Source organism: Corvus kubaryi, unplaced genomic scaffold (genome assembly GCF_017639235.1).
Source record: "Corvus kubaryi isolate FWS band 111438036 unplaced genomic scaffold, C.kubaryi_AGA036_p1.0 74, whole genome shotgun sequence".
NCBI classification, from domain to species: Eukaryota; Metazoa; Chordata; class Aves; order Passeriformes; family Corvidae; genus Corvus; species Corvus kubaryi.
Window position 1 is genome coordinate 6553741 of NW_024582061.1, and position 20987 is coordinate 6574727.

Here is a 20987-nt window from a genome sequence, read left to right on the forward strand (position 1 = left end):
TTATGAATGCATTTGCCAACATTTTTGTTACTAAACTTTGTACAACAATGGAGCATTTAAAATATCTACTATTCAACATAGAACAGATGTATTTTATCAATCATGGGAAGTGTATAATTTGTAAAAGTTTGTGGGAGATACATATTTGTGTGTTTGTGTGTATGTGCATATTTTCTGTGTATATGAACTGTACAGTTAAGGATGTATTTGCCTGGCACTGCAGTCCAGCTCCCTCAGAAATAGTTACAGCCCTGGAATACCAACCTGCAACCTAGTTTAGCCATTTGAAGTCGCTGGGAAAAATTAATTGTAAATGTAATTTAGTACTCAGAGGTATGCAAATTTTATGTCTAAACTCAAGTGAAAAGAAGCATTCAGTCTAATTTTTTGGCATTTGTCAAAAGCCCTCCAAAAGCCATCCAGGCTGCGGGCTAAGCTGCCTTTCATAAATCTCAACTGAAGACTTGCTGCTAACTTCTTAAGACTAAATTATTTCTATTGTTCTCGAGGAATTACATTTTTGTTGTTATCTGTGGAAAGAGCCCCACTGGGTTGAGCATGTAAGTATATGGGAATGGGGGGAAGGAGGATTTGTCTTAGTTAAGTGGAGATGATAAAACTGAAAACATAGCAGCAGGACATAAATCAGATTTTTCTTCTTTTTCTAGTTGGCTTGTCACAATAAAGCATTGCAACAGATGCTGAAGCCAGGGTCAGATCCAGATGAAGGAGATGAAGCCTTGAGGTTTTATGCCAAACATACGGCACAGATAGAGGTAAAAGATTGCTCTCCCAGAAGATGGACTGTGAGACAAGTCTGCATCTTGTGCGTGGTGTATCTCCTCTTTAAGCTTCCAAATGGTGTGGATTATTTATGAGGAGAAGGTTGAATAATATGCTTTTGGCTGTGGGAGGGAAAGGAATACACCTATATTAGAAGTGGCTCCAAGCCATCATTTCACAGTAGCTTTGCTGTGTGTTACCAAACATGTTCTGTTAGCGAAATAATGACTGTGGATAGTAGCTGTGTCATGAAGTCAAGAATGATCTTGTATGGTACATCACTCAAATAAATAATCATGAGTTTCAAAGCCACTGATGCTGGATGATCAAATTAAAAGTCTGGCTGGAGTACAGAGAGGTTTTGAAGTGGTATAGACATTCAGTATGGCTTTTGTTTAAAATACCAAGGCGTGGCCTGGTTCAGCAGTTCTCCTCTCTGTTTTAAACTTTACACCTGCCATGGGCTGGATTTAGATAGAGGTCCACAGAGGTATCCCACCACAGGAGAGATGAAAGCTCCATGGCCTTGGTTGTCCAGAGGGCAGCTCAGTGCTCCTCTTAATGTACTTTAATACTTTGGGTGCTGCTGAGATCTCTCTTAGCAATTATCAGCCAGTTTATCTGGGTAGGTTGTAAATTTAGGCACTAAACAAGCACTGTGGTCAACTTTTATGTGGCCAATAGCTTCTTCTGGAAAAGTGAAACCCAACCCAGCATTGCTTCTATACAAAACAGGTAATTGCTTGTCTTTGAAAGCAGTCCTAGACCTGCTTGGTGTTTCAGATATGATCTCCCCTATATTAAGGCATCTCATTTGTTTGATTTGAAATTCAAATGGTGGTGGTTTTTTATTTTCACCAGTGGCTGTACAGAGGCATGGTCGTAGTAGTTGAAATGAGTTTTCTACTCATTTCTGTATTTTTAATAATGCAGAGTCCCCGATCAGAATGGGGAAGCAATTTTGATGGCAATGTGGTGAGATGAAATAAAATCTAGCTCACTCACCAGTAACCTGCTAGCTCCTGAAATGCAAGCAATTCAAAACCTTGGGTTTTGTCAAGTAAAAAGATAAAGACTGACCAGATATGGGTGCTGCCTGAGTAACAAGGTGCTATTTTTGCATGTTCACCTTCACAATTTATCCCATCATAGAAACAGATTCAAGATGAGAAAATAATTTTGTAATCAGAGCAGAAAGCCCCTGAACTTCTCCACTTTTTACTGGGAGAGATTTCTTTCAATTTACAGCAAAATTGAAGTGTTCTGAATTACAACATTTTTTATATTTGGGGAAGTCTGGACCAAGATTTTTCTTGAGTCCTTTCTTTGCCACCTTATTCTGGCAGGCTTTTGAAAATAAAAACAGCTTTACTCTGTTTTGGGATTGATTGGTCCAACTTTATTGTACTGTTCAAATAATGAATGCATTAATTGGTAAATTAAAGGGGAGCTGTGAACAAGAAAAGATATGACAACATGATTGGATAGTCACTGACTCTGACAAAAATGTGCATTTTATTTATAGATTGTTCGCCACGATAGAACAATGGAAAAGATTGTCTTTCCTGTCCCCAATATTTGCGAATTCCTCACTCGGGAATCCAAAAGTCGTGTATTCAATACAACAGAGAGAGATGAACAAGGGAGCAAAGTCAATGACTTTTTCCAGCAGACTGAGGATCTGTACAACGAGATGAAATGGCAAAAGAAAATTAGGAGTAAGTACTGTCATTTTAAAAAAATAGCCTCATTATGCTAAAACCTTGCTTTTAAACCTTCAAATGCTTTAATTTTAATGAAACACTCTTCTCTGTTCACTCTGATACTACAACAGACAAAACTGTTCTGGGCTTGAGAGTGTAGGTCAGATGAGACATTTGCATGCCACCATAAAAGAAGTGTAATATGGAGCAGTTATTAATATGTTCAAGATGATGTCCAAAAGTTAAATTGAGAGATGGATAAACTGGGTGTAGTTCTACTAATCTTGATAGCATTGCACCTAATTAAGCCAAGGCCCCTAATATTTAACAAAAACATGTGTAGCTGCGTATTTGAGGTTTGCAGATTCCTGAAAGACCATTAAAAAACTTGTAAACGTCAGTCATTTAAAAACATCTCTCACCAGAACCTCAGCTACTTTAAATATGCCCGGCTCCCATGGAGTCAGACCCCTCTGCCAGTTCATATCAGCCTGGCGTGACTGGGCTGCAGGGTGTCCCAGCTGGCCCAACTGGTGCACATCCCACGATATTGGGAAGGCACATGTGTGGCCTTGAGCTGCTTGGTCAGGATCATGGGGGAGAGGTCAAAGCAGGGACACCAAGAGGAGGGGCAGGGAAGCCCCACCAGGTACCCTGAATGTCTTTAGCTCACTGGTGGGCAGTACAGCTGCTTGGCAGGAATGGGGCTGTTGCCAATGCACCTGGATCAGGAGGATCCTGCCAGCTCAGCCACTGTCAACTCTGCCCTTGGCTTTTGGAGCAGAAAGTTGTATTTTATATATCATAGACTCACAGAATGGTTGGGGTTGGGAGGGACCTTAAAGATCACACAGTTCCTAGCCCCTGCCATGGGCAGGGACACCTTCCATTATCCCAGGCTGCTCAGAGCCCCATCCAGCCTGGCCTTGGACACTGCCAGGGATGGGGCAGCCACTGCTGCTCTGGGCAACCTGTGCCAGGGCCTCAACACCCTCACAGGGAACAATTTCTTCCTCATATCCAATCTAAACCTACCCTTAGTTTGAAGTAATTCCCCCTTGTCCTGTCACTCCAGGCCCTTGTCAAGAGTCTTTCTCCATCTTTCCTATGGGCTTCCTTCAGGCACTGGAAAGCCACATTATGTCACCCCAAAGCCTTCTCTTCTCCAGGCTGAACATACATAAAAATGCCTAAAAGTGGTCACTTCATTCACTGCTAAAACGCAGATGCACTTGGAGTGTCACACGTCATCTGCTCACAGCAATTGATCAGGAAGGAAGGAAGGAATAAGGTCTAGAGCAGCAGGATAGTCAGAGCAATGTGGGAGCATCCTGAACATGATGGAAACATGGATGTCATGGCAATTTTTCAAATGTCGATTCCTAGGCTATAATTTTCAGCAGCAGCAAGTCTTCAGCATGAACCCCATCAACCCAAGTCTGCATCTCTTGGTGGCACCCTAAAAACTTAGTAGTGACAAACTCACCCAGAATAGAAATGGAAAAATACATGATTACAGAATCTGCAGTCTATTTGGGAATAAAAGTCATTGTATTGTAGAAAAATTACTTCAATAAAAAAAATCACATCTGGGGGTTTTGCTTTAGAAACACAAATAAAAGAGCCAAGCCAACAATTAGATAGACCCGACCTGCCTAATGCTATAAACAAAGAAAATTGGTTTATTTTTATTCAGAACAGAAATTTCTCAATTCCTTTCATCAGTGGAATAGCCCACAAGTCTCCGTGTTGGGGTTTTTTTATTATTTGAAAAGATAATACAGGTTGAAGCTGGGGTCATTCTTTAGCCAAGTGTCTGTTAGCATGAAGTCTGTGCTGCTTAAATTGACAGATGTCATTTTTGCAGTGGTTCCAAATGCTTAAATCTCAGCAGTCAGCAACAAAAGGTTATCACAGTGAAATCTGAATATTTACCTAATTGCCATTAAAGGCTATTTTGATTAAAGCCTGAGACAGTCATATGCAGTTGAAGAAGTCTGCTGTTTATAAAAACTTTGCTGAGCACTCTGCATACTTGCAGGAAGTTTCCAGTACTTTAAAATCTAATTAATAGGGATGCATCATGTTGGAAACCTCTCTGACCAGAGATCTTTTTACACTATTGCACATAGGATCTTGTTTCAAATGTTCATTTTAAAACGTATTTTAGTGCATTCATATATATGAAGTGCTTGCCTGAGTCTCAGCACACTCTGATCTTGTTCCTGGCCTTCTTTCTGAACTGTGTATGTGACTCTGGACACAAAATCAACCCTGTTTTGCACTGTTTCCCTTTTTAGTCTTTTCTAGCTAGGCTGTATGTTCTTTGGGATATGGACTATTTCTGTGTGTTTGTACAGCACTTCACATATGGAGATCATGGCTTGTTTGAGTCCTTTTAAGCAGGAGTACAGAGCTGTTTGTCAGCAGGTGACCATGGGCTTCTGAGCATCATGCAGGAAATAGTCAGCTTTTGTAGAACCAAAAGCCAGGCAGACCAAATTTTGCCTGCTTCCCAAGCAGATCAAAATGTTTTTAGTTTGACAGAGGTGGGGAAAATACTGCAGTTCTGAAACCATGCCTACTCCATAGTTCTCTGCATATGTCATCGGTGTACTTGGTCCAAATAGGTCATCTGGATGACCCATTCTGGGTGTTCTGGGTGACTGGCATTCAGAGTGCTAAAATCTCTTTGATTCCTTGATTTTGTGTCCCCATGCACAGAGGCTACAGTTTCAGATGCACCTGAAAAGACTCCTTTGCAAAATATCCAGGCCTAAAATCTTCCCAGAGGCAAAACTCCGGTATATAATAAACTGTATTGTGATCTTTGGATTAAAAGCTCTGCTTGGAACTATGTATTATGGCAAACCTATGTTTAATTTTTGTCCATTTTAGTTAATTTTAAAGATCTGCATGTTTTCTACATTAATCTGTATTTAGTTCCCTTGGGGCCATTGCTGATTGAGATTCTGCTTGCTTTCAGTTCACTGATTGCTGCTTTTCTGCCCTTTCTAGATAATCCAGCCCTGTTTTGGTTCTCCAGACACATCTCTCTCTGGGGGAGTATTTCCTTCAACCTTGCTGTATTCATCAATTTAGCAGTTGCTTTGTTCTACCCTTTTGGAGATGATGGAGATGAAGGCAAGTACAGTTTGGTTTTACTTTTTGTTTTAATTTTGGATGCTTTCATTTCTGAGGTAACAAAGCTGCATTTTCAGGTGCAGTCATATCTGGAAGCCATTTAGTGTCTCCTAAGTAGGTACCAAATGCTGTATGAAATGTGGTAGTTGATCTGTGTGTCACAGGGCCTGCACAATGCAGAGTAGAATGGACAGAGCATAAGCTGAAGATTATCTAGATGATCTCAGCTAATTTTTTTATATTGCCATATTACAGTGCCCTACTACACAGATTTAGCTGCAGCTTCTGAACTGAAGGAGGATTCCTGGCAGCAGAGGGACAGAGATTCCTTAAGCCTGACCAAAATGAATGACTTGCAGTCCTGAAAACATATGGAAGAGAATGATTTGCAAACTCTCTTGTTGGCTTTTCACCATGTTGTTTATTGGGGTAAAAGGGCATAACTGTTGCAGAGGATAAATGCATTATGTAAAAATACTCTTAAAACTTATGATTCTGTCTCTGCTTCATCCCGTGTCACAGGAAATATTTAATGAAATTCATTATTTGCTATAAATGCAGCAGACTAGCAGGAGACCTCTTTGAAGCCCAAACAAGCTTAATTAGGGTAAAGGAGACTAAATCGTTCAGAATACTGGTAATGGGAGCAGAGCCATTCACCTCTGGGCCTTTGATTTGTGGCCAGTCAGTAATGTGACTGAAAGTCACCTCTGTCTGGTGGCATGTGAACTGGGCTGGTGGAAGCAGTCCAGCTTCTAGCAGATACATGTGCTTTTCACAAACACCACAGCTGGCACCGGCAAACATTCCTGCTGCCTGGCAGAACAGAAAGGCAGCAGGTGAAAATACACTGGCATGGGGACCACGCTGCCCTTGCAGCCCACGGGGTCTCTGCAGGTCACAGCACAGGCAGCTCCACAGCCTCGTGGAGTGAAGCAGAGTTTGCAGGGCTGTGCCCTGGAGAAGGGAAGCATCTTGTCCACAGTGCTTTGTAAACTGGGGAGTCACTCGGAGCACACACACATTAGAGCCCATGGAGGATGAGAGGAGAAATAAAGGGTTAAAAATAAATCTTTTAAGCTACTAAATTTTAGCTAATCTATACTCGTGGAAGTCCTCTAGTCTGAAATCAGTAGGTATTAATACTTACTCTGAACTGCAGATTTAGATGGCTTTAGTTTAAGTGACCCCAGTAATCCAGTGATAGCGTATTTCAGGATTCCAGCTCCTGGTGCTTGTAAAGCCAAAATGACTCCTGAGCAATAAGGAATAGGTGTGGCCAGATCAGATTAGCAGGTCATGAGGCAGCCTCCTTACTTCCAGCCTCCCCCTCCACCATAGCCTGATCCAACAGCTGGAATGTGTCTGCCATTTTTCCCTTCACCCTGTGTAAATCCACCTCTATTCACCTGTCTGAGGTGCCCGGGCTGATCTAATCATGCCAAGATGCTGCCTTTTAGTAGGTACCTGCAGTTCTTATGTAATATGACATGAGCAATACTGCTCCAGCTGAAGACTGTTCCTGAAGGGAGCCTGAAAGAAAGAGAGAAGAGAGACAAGAGCATGTAGTGACAGGACAAGGGGGAATGGCTTCAAGCTGACAGAGAGTGGGTTTAGATTGGATATGAGGAAGAAATTGTTCCCTGTGAGGGTGCTGAGGCCCTGGCACAGGTTGCCCGGAGAAGCTGTGGCTGCCCCATCCCTGAAAGTGTTCAAGGCCAGGTTGGATGGGGCTCTGAGACACCTGGGATAGTGGAAGTTGCCCCTGCTCATGGCAGGGGGGATGTAAATGGATGATCTTTAAGGTCTCTTCCAACCCAAACCATGATTCTGTGAAGACTTTTTGCCTCCAGGGTGCCTGTCTGCACATGGTACTGGGATGGGTCCTGCAACGTAAAATTGCTGGACCTGCAGTAGGGAAGAAGGAAAACTGATTTGTGGAAGAACCACATAGAACTTTGGCCTTACCTTTCAGATTGGCTTGAAAGTCATTTTTTAGAATCCGTTAAAAGTTTCCAAATCTTGTTGGCAAAGAAGCTCTCTGACAGAGCTGACCTTGAATCTCCTGCCAGGGATAGAAACACTCCTGAACTTTGCAAAAGTTCGGATGCCATCTCAATGTTGAGGCTAGGGCCTCATCTCATTGTTTTCTAATCCCAGTGAAGCTGCTCAGCTGTGTATCTGTTGCCAAAGAGATAGCATGATTTCTATTGTGAGTCTAGCTCAATTTTCTATTCCCTTCTCCGCCGTCACTGACCTCTCAGTTCATCCCATAACAATAGAAGTCAGTGTACAAGTGTGACAGCGCCCTGAGATCTGAATGTGCTTTTTATAGCACAGCAACATGGTGTGTTTCCAGGGCTTTAAGCAGAGGGGAGAGGGAAAACAGGGCCATGTCTCAAAACTCGGGGAGCGCCTGGAGCCAGCATCTTGCAGAGCAGCAGGGACTGGCTGTGCAGCCGCGGCTGCCGCGCCCGCAGCGCCCGGGACCCGCTGCGCGCCCGGGAGCCGAGCGCAGCCGCTCAGCGCTCCGGGCACTGCAGATGCTGCCCGGCCCTGCCCGCGCCCCGCGGCTGCTCCCTCTGTGCCAAGTGGAGGCTCCCGCGGAACATCCGCAGCCCTTCGGGAGGGAGCTGCTTTTTCGGGAGCCGCGGCTGGAAACGTGGCACTGCAGCGCGCTTGCCACTTGCTGTGCTGCCCCCAGTACCGGCTATTTCTGTAGCTGAGCAATCATGGAATCGGACCGGAGGAGCCCTAATGATGCCTGCAGAAGGGAGTTGATTAGTAGCTTGCTCCAGGAGAAGGGTAAACTGTTCCATCTCTGAGCACTCCCTGGATTTTAATGGAAATTTCATTAGCTGCTCGTATTATTACCTGTGCAAAAAGCAGCAATACTCTGAGAATAATAGCTCCTGCAGCAATTAGGGCAAGCCGTGGTCAGCAGTTGTGATGCATGAATCACGCTTTTGTTAGCTCTACTGGCAAAGGAATTGATCTTTTGGATCCGTTTCTTGGTGGAAAATGGAGTCTCCAAAGATGCCTTTCTCAAATCTCCCTTTCTCCTCTGTACAGGCACGCTCTCACCGTTGTTTTCCGTGCTCCTCTGGATAGCAGTGGCATTTTGCACAGCAATGCTGTTTTTCATCTCCAAGCCTGTTGGCATTCGACCCTTTTTGGTGTCTGTTATTCTCAGGTCTATATATACTATAGGGCTCGGTCCTACCTTGATACTCCTTGGTGCTGCTAATGTAAGTACTTCAAAAGCAAGCAGAATTTCCCTTTCAGCAGAAGGAAAGATATTAAGGGTCTCCTATTAAAAAAACCCTTTGATTAGAGCGGTGCAAAAACTTCTTTTTCTGGCTCACTGGTTAAGCCAAAAAAATAAATCATTTCCAGTCATCCTGAAACAGCAGTGTCAGCAAAGTGGGAAGCTAAGAAAAAAGCTGGTTTAGTTTTGTGCATATGCAAATATTTTAAAAACAAAAACAATATGAAATTTAAATAAATATTGCTGCAAAAGGGCAATCAAATCTACAGTTTGTCATGTTAAAAGAATAATTTTCTCTATCAGTACACTCAGCACTATTGACACAAATTTGTGAAATGTTTCTGAGACCTTAAATGTATTTTCAGGAAGAAAAGAGTTTTCAAAATTAAAAATTCTCTCAGCCCTTTGCCAGATCTCTTAACTTAGACATGAATAAGTCTGCATGCTTACTGAGCTTGGTAAGATACACAGTCGTGCTCACAAGTCATTTATTTAAATTTCTGCCTGACTGCTACAGCTCTAATGCACCCCAGCACGAAGTATTGGGCTGTTTGCCACCAGTTCTGTGTGTGAGAATTTCACATACTGAGAAACACCCAGACATACAGTCAAAGGTAAAGGCAAGTAAGCAGCGCTTGCCCACGTCAAATTTGCGAACAAAGGAGTCGTGTTGAGTCCTCATTCCTTGTCCTGGACTGCCAAGGAGATGAGGTGAGACCCTTTCCTGTTCACTTCTGCACTGCTGCTCGTGTGCAGGCAAAGCTCAGGAGCCATGGAGAAACTGACACTGTTGTTTAAATGCTACACTTCAAAAATGTCCTCAGTTCTGAGGGGTTTTTTTATGGATTTTGTATTGAAGAACACGATGTGAAGGAAATAGATCTCACACCCCCCCCCACACACACTTTCTGTTGTGTTACTATTGTTCTCTTGGTAGTAGCATGCCAAGCTGCTCTTACGTAGTCTCGGGTCTAAACTCAAAACTGTTGGGAGGTCACTCCCCAGCTGGTTTTTAATGCCTTGTGACATTAATCCTGCCCACCTATTCACTATAACTAATATTATAGGAATAATCACAATATAATGAGGCACAGTGCAGTGTTGGAGAGGTGATGTACTTCCACTCACCCTCGTGGGCTCATTCCCAGCGCACTGTCGGAGCTGGATTTCTTTCACCTCACTCCAGCTATCTAAAGGTTGTGCATTGAGTCAAACCAACCTATCTACACAGCAACCCAAACAATAAATACCAGGATCTTTCTGATGGCACAAACCTAGCCTTTGTTATCCCCCACAGCTCTGTAACAAAATCGTGTTCCTGGTGAGCTTTGTTGGGAACCGTGGGACTTTCACCCGTGGCTACAGAGCGGTCATCATGGACATGGCTTTTCTCTACCACGTGGCCTATGTCCTGGTCTGCATGCTGGGCCTCTGCGTGCACGAGTTCTTCTATAGCTTCCTGGTGAGTACGTGCTTCTGTGGAGGGGAAAACTTTGCAAAAATAGAAAATACCGTTACCCATGCAGCTGTCTTCAATTTCTTCCTGACAATCAAGCCAAATCATGTATATTTTTAGCATGCCGTTGTGTTGCTGCCCCTTAGGAGCTGCTGTTTTTATTAGAACCTGTTTCTGTTAGGACTTATTTTATCTGTTTTAGAGCTTAAAGTTTGCTCCTTTCTTCCAGACAATCATCACCCTGCCCAGCTGTCTCCCTATTCTGTGTCCACCGTTCCTATATCTTCTGTCAGTCCTAACATTTTGGGGACAGTTGTCCAGTGGTGTGTGGGGGGAATGATGCCTCAGGTTTTAACTTTTATATTTTTCAAATTCTGTACTGCCTAGTGTGTAACTGAAGTTTCCTGTGGCCTGTTAACTTCTGTTCTCTCATGCTGGTTGGACGTAACAAAGCCTCTCTAGGTTTGCTTTCCAAGGACGACTCGATTGTCCAAGGCCCAAAATGTGTAAACTAAAAGCTTCTGGAGACGAGGGGAAACTTGGGGTAATTACATCATTAACTGAAGTTATAAATGGAGAATTAACCCTGATATGCAAATGGACCAAACTTAAAAAAGTGTGAAGAACCTGTGACCCAGGGTCTATCTTGGGTGGAGGCTTTTGACTGCCCAGGGTGTACCTCTGAAAGCCCTTCAAATAAATACTTAATATTTAATATATTATATTAAATATATTATAATATAATATATAATACTTAAATATTCTCTTATTCTTGTCTAGCCTCTGTTTTTAGGTAGCCACTCCAGGCATCAGTACCTGTACCAAAGGATTCCATTCCTCATCCCCAATACATTTTTAACAAATGACTTGGGAAATGGGGATGGCATGCCTGTGGTGTAGCAGGAAGATTCATCACTTGAAATGTATCCCACTTCATTTTCTTTTGTTGCCATTACCCAGATGGAATGCCTTTTAATAATGTGGTACAGGTGCAGTGAAAATGAATCACACAAAATTATGCTAAACTTCACTAACTGCTCCCTTCATGCTGAGTAGCAGTAAAAGGTGTTTCACTGCTCACTTGCTAATCCTTTTGCTCTGTAGTGGAACATGTGAAACTTGTAGGGAGACTGACTAAATTGTGGTCATTTACATGGGTTCACTTTTCTGTTGTTGTATTTTTTCTCAGCTTCCTGAATAGTGGTGAACTCCCAGCATTTCAAAGATGTGTTAAGCACGCTAAAATTTTCAGAGGTTTAGTGCTAACCCAGGTAAAGCGCCTCTTGAAGTCAGACTTTCCAGATTTTGACATTAAAGTCTGCTTCAAAGTTTGGGCAGATTTCAAAGGAGGCAAGATTGTGGCTGTAGCTGCAGGACCCTCTTCAAATGGATCTAACTCTCCTGCTTAAAAAATGCACAAATTATTGGCTGTTCCTTCAATGAGTTAGGTGATCTTTGTTTTAAAATGCTTTGCAAAGTGTCAAGCAGCTTAAGAAACATTTCATATACTTACTTTTTTTCAGTGACTGCTATTGACCAATGTCCATGATTCATGGACATTATCCACGTTCCCAGGTTGCTTCCAGGTGTTCACTTAGTAGTGGATGTAGTCTAAACTCTAATATTTGTTCATAACTGTCCCCCTCTTTCTTCCTTTATTATTAATCCTTTCACAGGGCTGTGGATTTCAGATCTTACAAATTGTGGCTAATACCTTCTTCTGTGGAGTGTTTTGATAAATCATAGCGTGTCACCTTATATCTGTAATCTTAGTGTTTGGAAGTAGAAATACATACATTATAGATAAGGTCCAAAGCGCTATAGAACATCAAGAAAATTGTAAGAGAAAAAAAGTTACAGGTTCTTATAAAGCTCCTGTCTCATTTAATTGCTGGTTTAGGCTTTTGACATTTAAAGCAATATTATCTTAATATATACTTTTCTTTAAAGTTAAATACCAGGAAAGCATATAGTGCAGGGTAGAGAAGAATAGAAGTTTCTAGTCTTATGCAAACAGTGCCATGAATTTAAGTTTGTCCTAAAAAGAGGTTGCCCCAATCCTTGTCCATGTGACATTTACATGATGCCATGAGCTCGAAGAAAGTTTACAAATATGTAATTACTTACATGTATGAGTGCATTTTTGAGTTGCAGTCTGTGCATGTTTGTCCGACAGGAGAGAACATGAAAAATTATTTTGTAGATATAGATCCATAGTATTAAGACACTTCTTAAATTTTAATCTAGCCTGGTTTTAAACATGGGGAAACAACGGATCTTGATGGTAGGTGTTGTCTGTCTCTGGGTCAGGCTCAAATATACTTTGTGGCTTTGGATTTTGCTATAATTAATTTTAAAATTTAAAGTTCTGTGCTAGATTTCTTCCTCCATAAGCATGCCCAGCTCCCACTGAAATCAGTGTGAGTTTATGAAGCTGAGAATGTAGAACATGGCCCGAGACATGTTTCAGTAGTTCAGATTGTTTTCCTGTGTAGCATCTATATATTGCCTCATTTGTATTCACTTTTCCTCTACTCTGTGCCTTCCCCAGCTGTTTGATCTTGTGTACAGGGAGGAGACATTGCTAAATGTGATAAAAAGTGTTACCCGGAATGGCCGTTCAATTATCCTCACTGCAGTGCTAGCACTCATCCTAGTTTATCTCTTCTCCATCATTGGCTTCCTCTTCCTGAAAGATGACTTTATCATGGAGGTTGACAGGTTGAAAATCAGGACCCCTGCTGCAGGTACTGTTTTTTATATTAAAATTTGCTTCCCACATATCCCTTTTTCTGTCTGCCTAACCTAACTTTTCATCTAAGGACATAAAATTTCTTTATTTGTGCCTGTGTGAGAGCAGAACTAATTCCATATACCTTAGATCTCAATTAATTCTCTGTGTAAAATGTAATGTGTATAGGGTTGTTTTAGTCTGGGCTTATTTGATTAAATACTAAAATCTAACACATTTGATTTATTATGTTTGCTTCACAAACTCATGATAACATTAAAAAAATAACCTGTATTTCCTAAGTATCAGGAAAAGCAGCTCAAAGTGGATTGTATTGGTTCTCATCCCACCTTAAAAGCAGCTCATAATAATTTCTGTGTACTGTATGAGGCATGTGGTCTTAACATGTTCAGTAGCTGTATTCATTTCATTGCTTTTTAAGCTTAATCCAGCAGAAATTTGTTACAGAATCCACACTTCTACTGATAGGAGCATCTTTTAAATTCAGTGTGTATTTCATGATAATCATTAGTGTACAATCCTGGCTTCAATAAAGTCATTTGGAGGTTTGGAACCAGTTTTTAAAAGGCCAGGATTTCAGCTTGCTGGAATGAGAGGCTTTAGTAAAGTGAATAGAGAGTTACAAACTTGCTTTGCTAGAAAAGAGCCACGTCTGGTCTGTTGAGAGCTTTGTGTGTGCTGCCAACCAGCCTGCTGGGAGCATGGGCAGGGGAGTAACTGGCTGCAGAGAAATACCTGAGAATAGCCGGTGATTAAATTCCTAGAGGCATGATTTTCCCAAATGCTGAGCTCTTCAGACCTGTACACAAGCACAGAACTGGCAGAATCCAGCGGGGGCTGTGTGCACTCAGTGTTTGCCAGCCTTTTCCTGAAGTTGTTTTTTCAGGATTTAAAGCTCACAAACAAGGCAAAGGTCATTCAAGACTCATGGGCCTGGCGTGCTTCTACAGCTGGTTCGAAACCATATGAAAACAACCAGAACCCGACAGATTTCTTTAACACACCATGGTTTTTTGTTTTTTTTTTTTTTTTTTTTTGCCACTGATCATCCATTAGAGGCTAAATTGGCTTATATGTGATTTACCATTCATTTTTGGGACAGAACTTAAGGTGTGAAGTCTCACTTTGAAAGGCAGTTGTGACCGTCGTAATAAAACAGGCTACATGCAGCTCTGGTCTGATCCAGGGCAGCAGCTCCTGTGTGTTTGTGTTGCTTCTGTTGAGTTCTTGGCAGATTTTTGTGGTGTGGGTATGTTCTTGCTGGCTTCATACATTGCCATTTCTGATCAAAAACTCATCAAGAAAATATGCTGACTGCATGTTGATGGAACATTATGCTTCCCGGGACAACTGCTTTAAATTTTTTCTTTATAAAGTAGCAGAAAGAGTAAGTCAGAGTGCGTGTTTTCTGCATTAGATATACTGTCTTAGGCTGTTATTTTGTTGTATAGTTTTGCCTTCATTTTCTTCTCCTTAAACCTTTTTGTAACTCTAATTTGAAATGCAGAAAATTGTTGAAGGTGCACAAGATAAAATTGGTTTGATAAAATCAAGCTGATGTACACATTTACCACTTCGGGAATGTTAAATTAGTGTTTTACACAAACCCATACATATTTACAAATGAGTACCAAACTGTGTTATAATCCTTGAAAACCCTTAAATATTCTACATTCAGGATAACTGAACATCAGCTTGGTGTCCTTCTTGTCAGCTTTTGTGAATAATTTATCTAATGGTTTTAAAAACTGACATTATTTTCATATCTGACAGTTGTTTCTTGCTTTGAATATATTTTGTTCTCACCAGAAGCAGCCGCATTTGATGTAGATTCATTAATTTCAGGAGATGAAATGGGAAGAGCTGTGATATACAGTAAATATAAAACTGTATTTTTGTTCATTGTGATTGCTTTGAGCTGTTGAGGCAGACTCTTTTGAGGAGGGAGGAATTGCTGGTGTAATTTGTTCTGTTCTTTCTTCTTAACTCTCCAACCCAGTGATTTGCTCCTAGAAAATAATGATTTAAAACTTAACATCAATGTAGTACCTGTCTTTTTGTCAACATCCTGCTTTTTCGACAGGTATTGGTGAAGTTCCCACTACAACCCTGACATCAATGATGGGAGCCTGTGCAAAAGAGAACTGTTCCACGAGCATCCCACCCCTTAACCCCGGTTAGTAGAGAAGTTCCCTCAGACCGATGATCACTTAGAACCGAGGCATCCCTGGAAATGTTCGGGTTGGACGGGGCTTGGAGCAGCCTGGTCTAGTGGAAGGTGTCCCTGTCTGTGGCAGAGGGTTGGAATGAGATGATCTTTAAGGTCCCTTCCAAGCCAAACCACTTTGTGATTCTCTGATTTGTGTGTTGCTGTTGCAGGGACTTCTGCCGGTGTGAGAAGTGACGATCATTGTTGTGAGTCAGAAGTGCTCGATTTCTGCAAGGCTTGGAGCTTAGTTGGCAGCTTTGCTGTTAATGGGAATGCTTCCCACACCTGATTTCCAAATGCACTGACATTAACTTTGTTATTAAAAGAGCTTGCTGAATCATTATGCTTGAACAGACAGGTTGCTTCTTGCCAAGTGACTTAGCTGAGAGAAGAAGCTTGCTGCTTGTCTGCAGCATCCTCACCTGCACACACTGAGCCACTGTTGGATCCAGTTAGGGCCACAGAAATTCACTGTCATGGCATAACATATCTATCAGCAAGCTTTTGGGTATTTTTTCTACATGCATCTGGGCCAAGGCTGTTTTGTAGCCAGAAGACCTAAGAACCTGTATCCAGGCCCACGGGTCTGTCTGTCTCCCACTCTTTCCATGTCTGGTTGAGGTGGCTGGTCTTTCATTGCAGGTATTAAGTTTGGTTTGATGTGTTGTGGCCTTTGCAGTGGAGGTGTGTGCATGGTCTGCAGGCTTAAAATATTTATTGCCACAGTTGCCTATGGTTGCTGGGGGCTGAAACTGAGGACATAAACGGTCCCTTCCTGTGTACCAATATAATGTTGTTTCGTAAGCTTTATTCTTCCACTACTAAGTTTTGAGTTTTTAGGATCAAAGCCTTCAGGGAAAGGGCTATAAAAGCAGGCTTTTTCTCCCCAGCTGGTGTGTAAACAGGCCTCATAAACAACATGAGAAGCTGTCTGGCTAGATAGAGAAAACAGTCTAAGAGCTATTGGCAAAGTTGCTGCATTCAAAGAGTAATCAATCAGTCAAAGAGATGCAGTGTGGCTTTTGCCAAGCTCTTTAAATGATAGAAATCTCACATTTCTCATTGTTTGGGTACTGCTCCTTTAAAATCAAACCATAATGAAAGAGGGCTGTACAAAACATCTAAGTGCACTCTTACTTAATCTTGAAGAAATTTCATTTATCCAGTGCCGTTAAAACCCACCAACATTCAGCAAGAACAGTTCTGCTCACCTTAGCCACCTGGTCAGAAGAATTGTTCTACTTTCTGTCTTTTCCTGGGACAGATTTCCCCTCTGGCAAAAGTGTAAGTGTGGTGGAATGCAAAGGCATGAGGTCACTATCCCTGGAAGTGTTCAAAAGGTGTGGGGATGTGGCACTTGAGATGTGGTTTAGTGGAGAATATGGCAGGGTTAGGTGAGTGGTTGGGCTCAGTCTCAGAGGTCTTTTCCAACTTTAATGGTGCTATGATTCTATGAGATAGGGGAAGTTTCACATTGTAGCACCAGAGAAGTCCACAGCTGTGTACGGCAAAGAGAAATTGTTCTCAGTGGCATCTCAGGTCCCGAGTGCAACATGAATTATGTTGCTTTTCAGACCAGATCACTGCTGATCATTTCTTCTGACGGGACTCTGCTTCTTCCTTAGGTTTTGCTGGTGGAGCCTGTGCTCAGTCATTGCTCTGACTGATGAGGGAGTTCCCTGGGAGCCAGTGTGCTGTGCCCAGAGAGCCTCCCCTCTCAGCAGCCTGCTGCTCACTACTGCTCTGGGCTGTCAGCATAAAAATACTTCACCTCATCTGCCTCAGAGTCTCCCGTCTCTCCACTCCAAAAATATTTCCATATCACTTAAGTCTATGCCTGGTGAAGTGCCTAATCACTTAAAGGAACTTCACATCCTACAGGATGTATCTCCTCATCCTCTGTAGCCCATAGAGACCCGTGCAAGAAAAGTGCACAGATACCTGTTTGTAAAGGGGACATTTCCAAAGACTCCTTCCGCTGCCAGGCCTGGTCCTGCTCTGTGCAAGTTGTGCTGGATCACCGTGGGCACAGGCATGTCTCACCTGACGTGGGCCATCAGATGAGGATTTTTGAAGTAAATCTTCCTGTTATCCCTGCCCCTGCGCCATGATTAACATTGTGGGGTTGGCTTAGTGCTTAACCAGATTTGCCTTTGAATTCAATTGAATCAGAAGACAGCCTGACTAATGCTGTGCAAACCCTCACCAGCCACTCTCCATGGTGGAACTGCTTGCAAATAACCCCCCCTGAACCTCAGCTGGTGTCAATATTGGGTCCTTAACAACAATCCACTCTACAGATCCACTCCTTTCTTTCAAGTACGGGTGACTAGAGGGGCTGAGCCCACACTGTGAATGCTGTTGAGCATTGAAGACAGAACAGCTGAGGCAGAACATGTGCCTGTGGGGTTGCCTGGCTCCCAGGTTGAAGGCAGCTCTTGTTGCTCCACATCTTGGAGTGGAAATAGAACAGAAGAAACGCTGTCTGTACACTCCCCACAGCCTACGTTGCTGCTCTAGAGGTTTCTGCCAACTTTGGGCTGTCTGGTTCTTTGGCAAAGATCTTGCAACCTGCGCTTGCTTTTCTGGGAGCTTTTGTGGGATGCTGATGCTCTGTGCTGCAAGATGCACAAGGTGATGTATCTTGTTTCTCTGAAGCCTGGCTTGCTCTGAATTAGCATCTCATGGACAGGGAGAATTGGGGGTTAGGGCTGCTGGTAGATAATTCCCTCTCCAGTTCTCAGCCTTGGTTCACCACAATCTGATCATCTGCTGCTTCCAGCACCTGAGTCTGGTCTTGTGACCAGTGAAAATATTGTAGTTACCTAAAGGAAATAGAAGCCATGGCTTTTTTCAAGGCTTTTAATTTATTTTGTGGATGGTCTCCTTCTCAAGCACAGCTCCAAAAAAAAAAAAAAGGTGGAGTATTGTTTGACAGGATACAACAGCAAAAATTAGTTGGTATGAATAACATCACTGTACTAGTAAAAATAAAATCTAGATATGACAGGATAAAAAAAGTTTCTTGTTTCAATCCTTTCAGTTTCAATATTTAAGCAGTTATTTTTAAATCCGGGATTATTTGTGGGAGTAGTGTCTGTAATGACCATATAGTTTAACAGGGAAGTCTGTCCTGATGTCTGCTCTTGCTTTTCTTTTTACTCAAAGTTCCTTTGGTAGGGAGTTCTTTCTCATTTAATTTGCCTGTGGCACAGAAGCAGTGGTGGCAAAAGCAGCAGCCACCAGCGCTGTCCTGCCCATCCCAGCCAGGATGCCTGCACCACAATTTGGGAACCCAAATCCAAAATTAAATTTAAATCCAAATTACTTGTCTGCAATGTGAGTGCTTGCAGTCAGTTCAATGTATCAGAGTCTATCTTAGTGCCCCAGATGTGGTGGTTTGGGGCTGTTAAATATGTGTTTCAGTCAACTCTCGGATGTTGTTATTTATTAAACTGTGTTACAATGAGCGCACAGAGCAAACCAAGTGTGAATCGCTGCCTTCCCCGCCTAAGCAAGAGTGTCCCTAAAGAGAAAGGAAAGCAGGAGGAATGGCAATCACAGCCCTGAGCCTTCAGCCCAGGCCAGCAGGACACAGGGAACAGCTCTTCAAAGGGAGGCTGTGGATGCAGGGAGCGTGTGGTGGAGGGACTCCGGCCAAGGCGGACAAAGTCCCCCTGGGGTTGGTGTTCCAGCCCAGCTCCTCTGCACGTTCAAATATCTCCTGCACAATAGTACCCTTTGTGGCTCAGCCAAAACCACGCAGCAGCTCTGCAGCACAGATAAGAACAGAATCCAAGTTTTAAAGCTGAGGTCAGGGGGAGCCTTTCATTTAATGTCTGTCAGACCTGTGCTTGGGCACGTGTGCTGGTGGAAAGATCATGGACAGATTGACTCGAACAAAAGCCAGCCTCTCCTTAATGGTTTGAAATGCTAACATGACTTGGCTTGTGCATGAGTAGGTAGAGAAATGATTTCACAGGAAGACAATCCTTTTACAAATGTGCTTATAATTCTCTGTTTATATTGCTTCTTGTCTATGCCGTGTTTTTAGGGGGCCCACTGAAAAAGCAGTGGAAGGACTGCAAGGAGAAGGGGTGCTCCCATGAGCAGAGATGGCAGCTCTGGGTCATTAACAGCTCTGGTGGGAGCCCTGCTTGTGATTTTCTCTGTCTCTCTTCAAGCTAAGTGTGCCTGATGTGCCTAAGTATGTCACCAGCAGCGATGTGCACATGGGTGGGGATGATCAATGAGGCTCTGGATGAGAAATACGAGAGGCAGATGTGTCTTCCAGTTGCTTTCTCTAACAGAATTGTAGCTTTGTTTGATGAGTGTTTGATGCTGTGGTTCCTGTTTGCAGGTGAAGAAGAGGAGGATGGAATAGAAAGGACCTGTGACACCCTGCTCATGTGCATTGTGACTGTGTTAAACCAAGGCCTGCGGAATGGTGGTGGTGTGGGAGACGTGCTCAGAAAGCCTTCCAAAGATGTGAGTGTTTTGGCTGAGGAAATGCATTACTCCCTGTGCATCTCATGAATGCCAAAGTCAATTTTTGGAGGTCATAGACAGTGTTTGTATCTAGTCTGATCTCATGTCACACAGTTGATTTATCCACTTAATTTTTAGATTCCAGATGGGATATTTAATAGGAAGAGCTAAGCTTGGTGTGATGTTGATACTTGAAGAAGGGATCTCTAGGTAGTTGTTTGCCACTTCTGGAAAAATGCAGAATATCATAACCTTCAAAGCACTGCTAAGAAGTCAGCCCTGTGAGGCACATCTGGAGGGCTGTGTCCAGTCCTGGCCTCCTCAGCACAGGAGGGACAGGGAGCTCCTGGAGCGGGGCCAGCAGAGGCTGAGGAGATGATTTAGGGCCTGGAGCATCCCTGACAGGGAAAGGCTGAGGGAGCTGGGGCTGTTCAGCCTGGAGAGGAGCCCCAGCTGAGAGGGGCCCTCAGCCCTGTGTGTCCCTGTGTGCAGGGAGGGCTCCGAGCAGGGCCCAGGCTCTGCTCCGGGGGGCCCAGCCATGGCACCAGAGGAACGGGCAGGGACTGATCCCAGGAAGTTCCCCCTGGACATTTTAGCTTATATTCAGCATGGCATCTGCCCTGGAATAGGTCCTGTTGAATAGGTCCAGCATGAAGGTCAAAACAGAATTTCATATATTGTGGCATATTTTCTCTTCCAGAAGTTTCCTCAAAAATTCAGTTCGTTTAAGGACCTCCCGTAATATTTGGGTGGTTTCATGCATTTTTATTTAGGCTCAAAAAAGAACATCACAAAGAAAGGCAATCTAGCGGCACTTTGCTTGATGAGCCACACCATAAGTGTTATAAATAAATTCAGGATTAAGTAGGATCTCAGCAGGGCTTGCGAGAGTCCAGAGACAGCTCGAATCTGGATGGAAGAGCTCCCTGTGCTGGTAGTAGGAGTCTATATCCTGTCTCGAAGACCGGGAGGTTCTGCAGGAGCCAAAGTTTATCCCCAGTGGAATCTGTAAGCTCTTACAGACTTTGAAAGTGACCCTTTGAAATTGACCCGTGCCACTTAGCAGCTCTTTAATGCTAATTACATGGAAGCACTCCACAAAGGGTAGTGCTATTATCCACATGAATGTGTGGGAAACTGAACAATTGGGTGACTTCAGGTCTCTATCATGGTGAAGAAAAGGA

The 20987-nt window shown here is 43.0% G+C and overlaps 1 protein-coding gene across 5 annotated transcripts in view; it reads left to right on the top strand.

Annotated features, from left to right (window-relative positions):
• Nucleotides 1–20987, top strand: part of ITPR2 (inositol 1,4,5-trisphosphate receptor type 2) — a 245589-nt gene that overhangs the window by 197939 nt on the left and 26663 nt on the right. For 4 of the 5 annotated variants that reach the window (XM_042050417.1, XM_042050419.1, XM_042050420.1 and 1 more), the window contains 9 exons: nucleotides 669–776; nucleotides 2309–2501; nucleotides 5505–5630; nucleotides 8703–8878; nucleotides 10196–10360; nucleotides 12906–13101; nucleotides 15190–15282; nucleotides 15486–15521; nucleotides 19676–19803. In XM_042050417.1, coding sequence (XP_041906351.1) covers nucleotides 669–776; nucleotides 2309–2501; nucleotides 5505–5630; nucleotides 8703–8878; nucleotides 10196–10360; nucleotides 12906–13101; nucleotides 15190–15282; nucleotides 15486–15521; nucleotides 19676–19803 — 1221 coding nt within the window. The remainder of the gene's footprint in view (nucleotides 1–668; nucleotides 777–2308; nucleotides 2502–5504; nucleotides 5631–8702; nucleotides 8879–10195; nucleotides 10361–12905; nucleotides 13102–15189; nucleotides 15283–15485; nucleotides 15522–19675; nucleotides 19804–20987) is intronic. The other variant, XM_042050418.1, reaches the window with a different exon arrangement.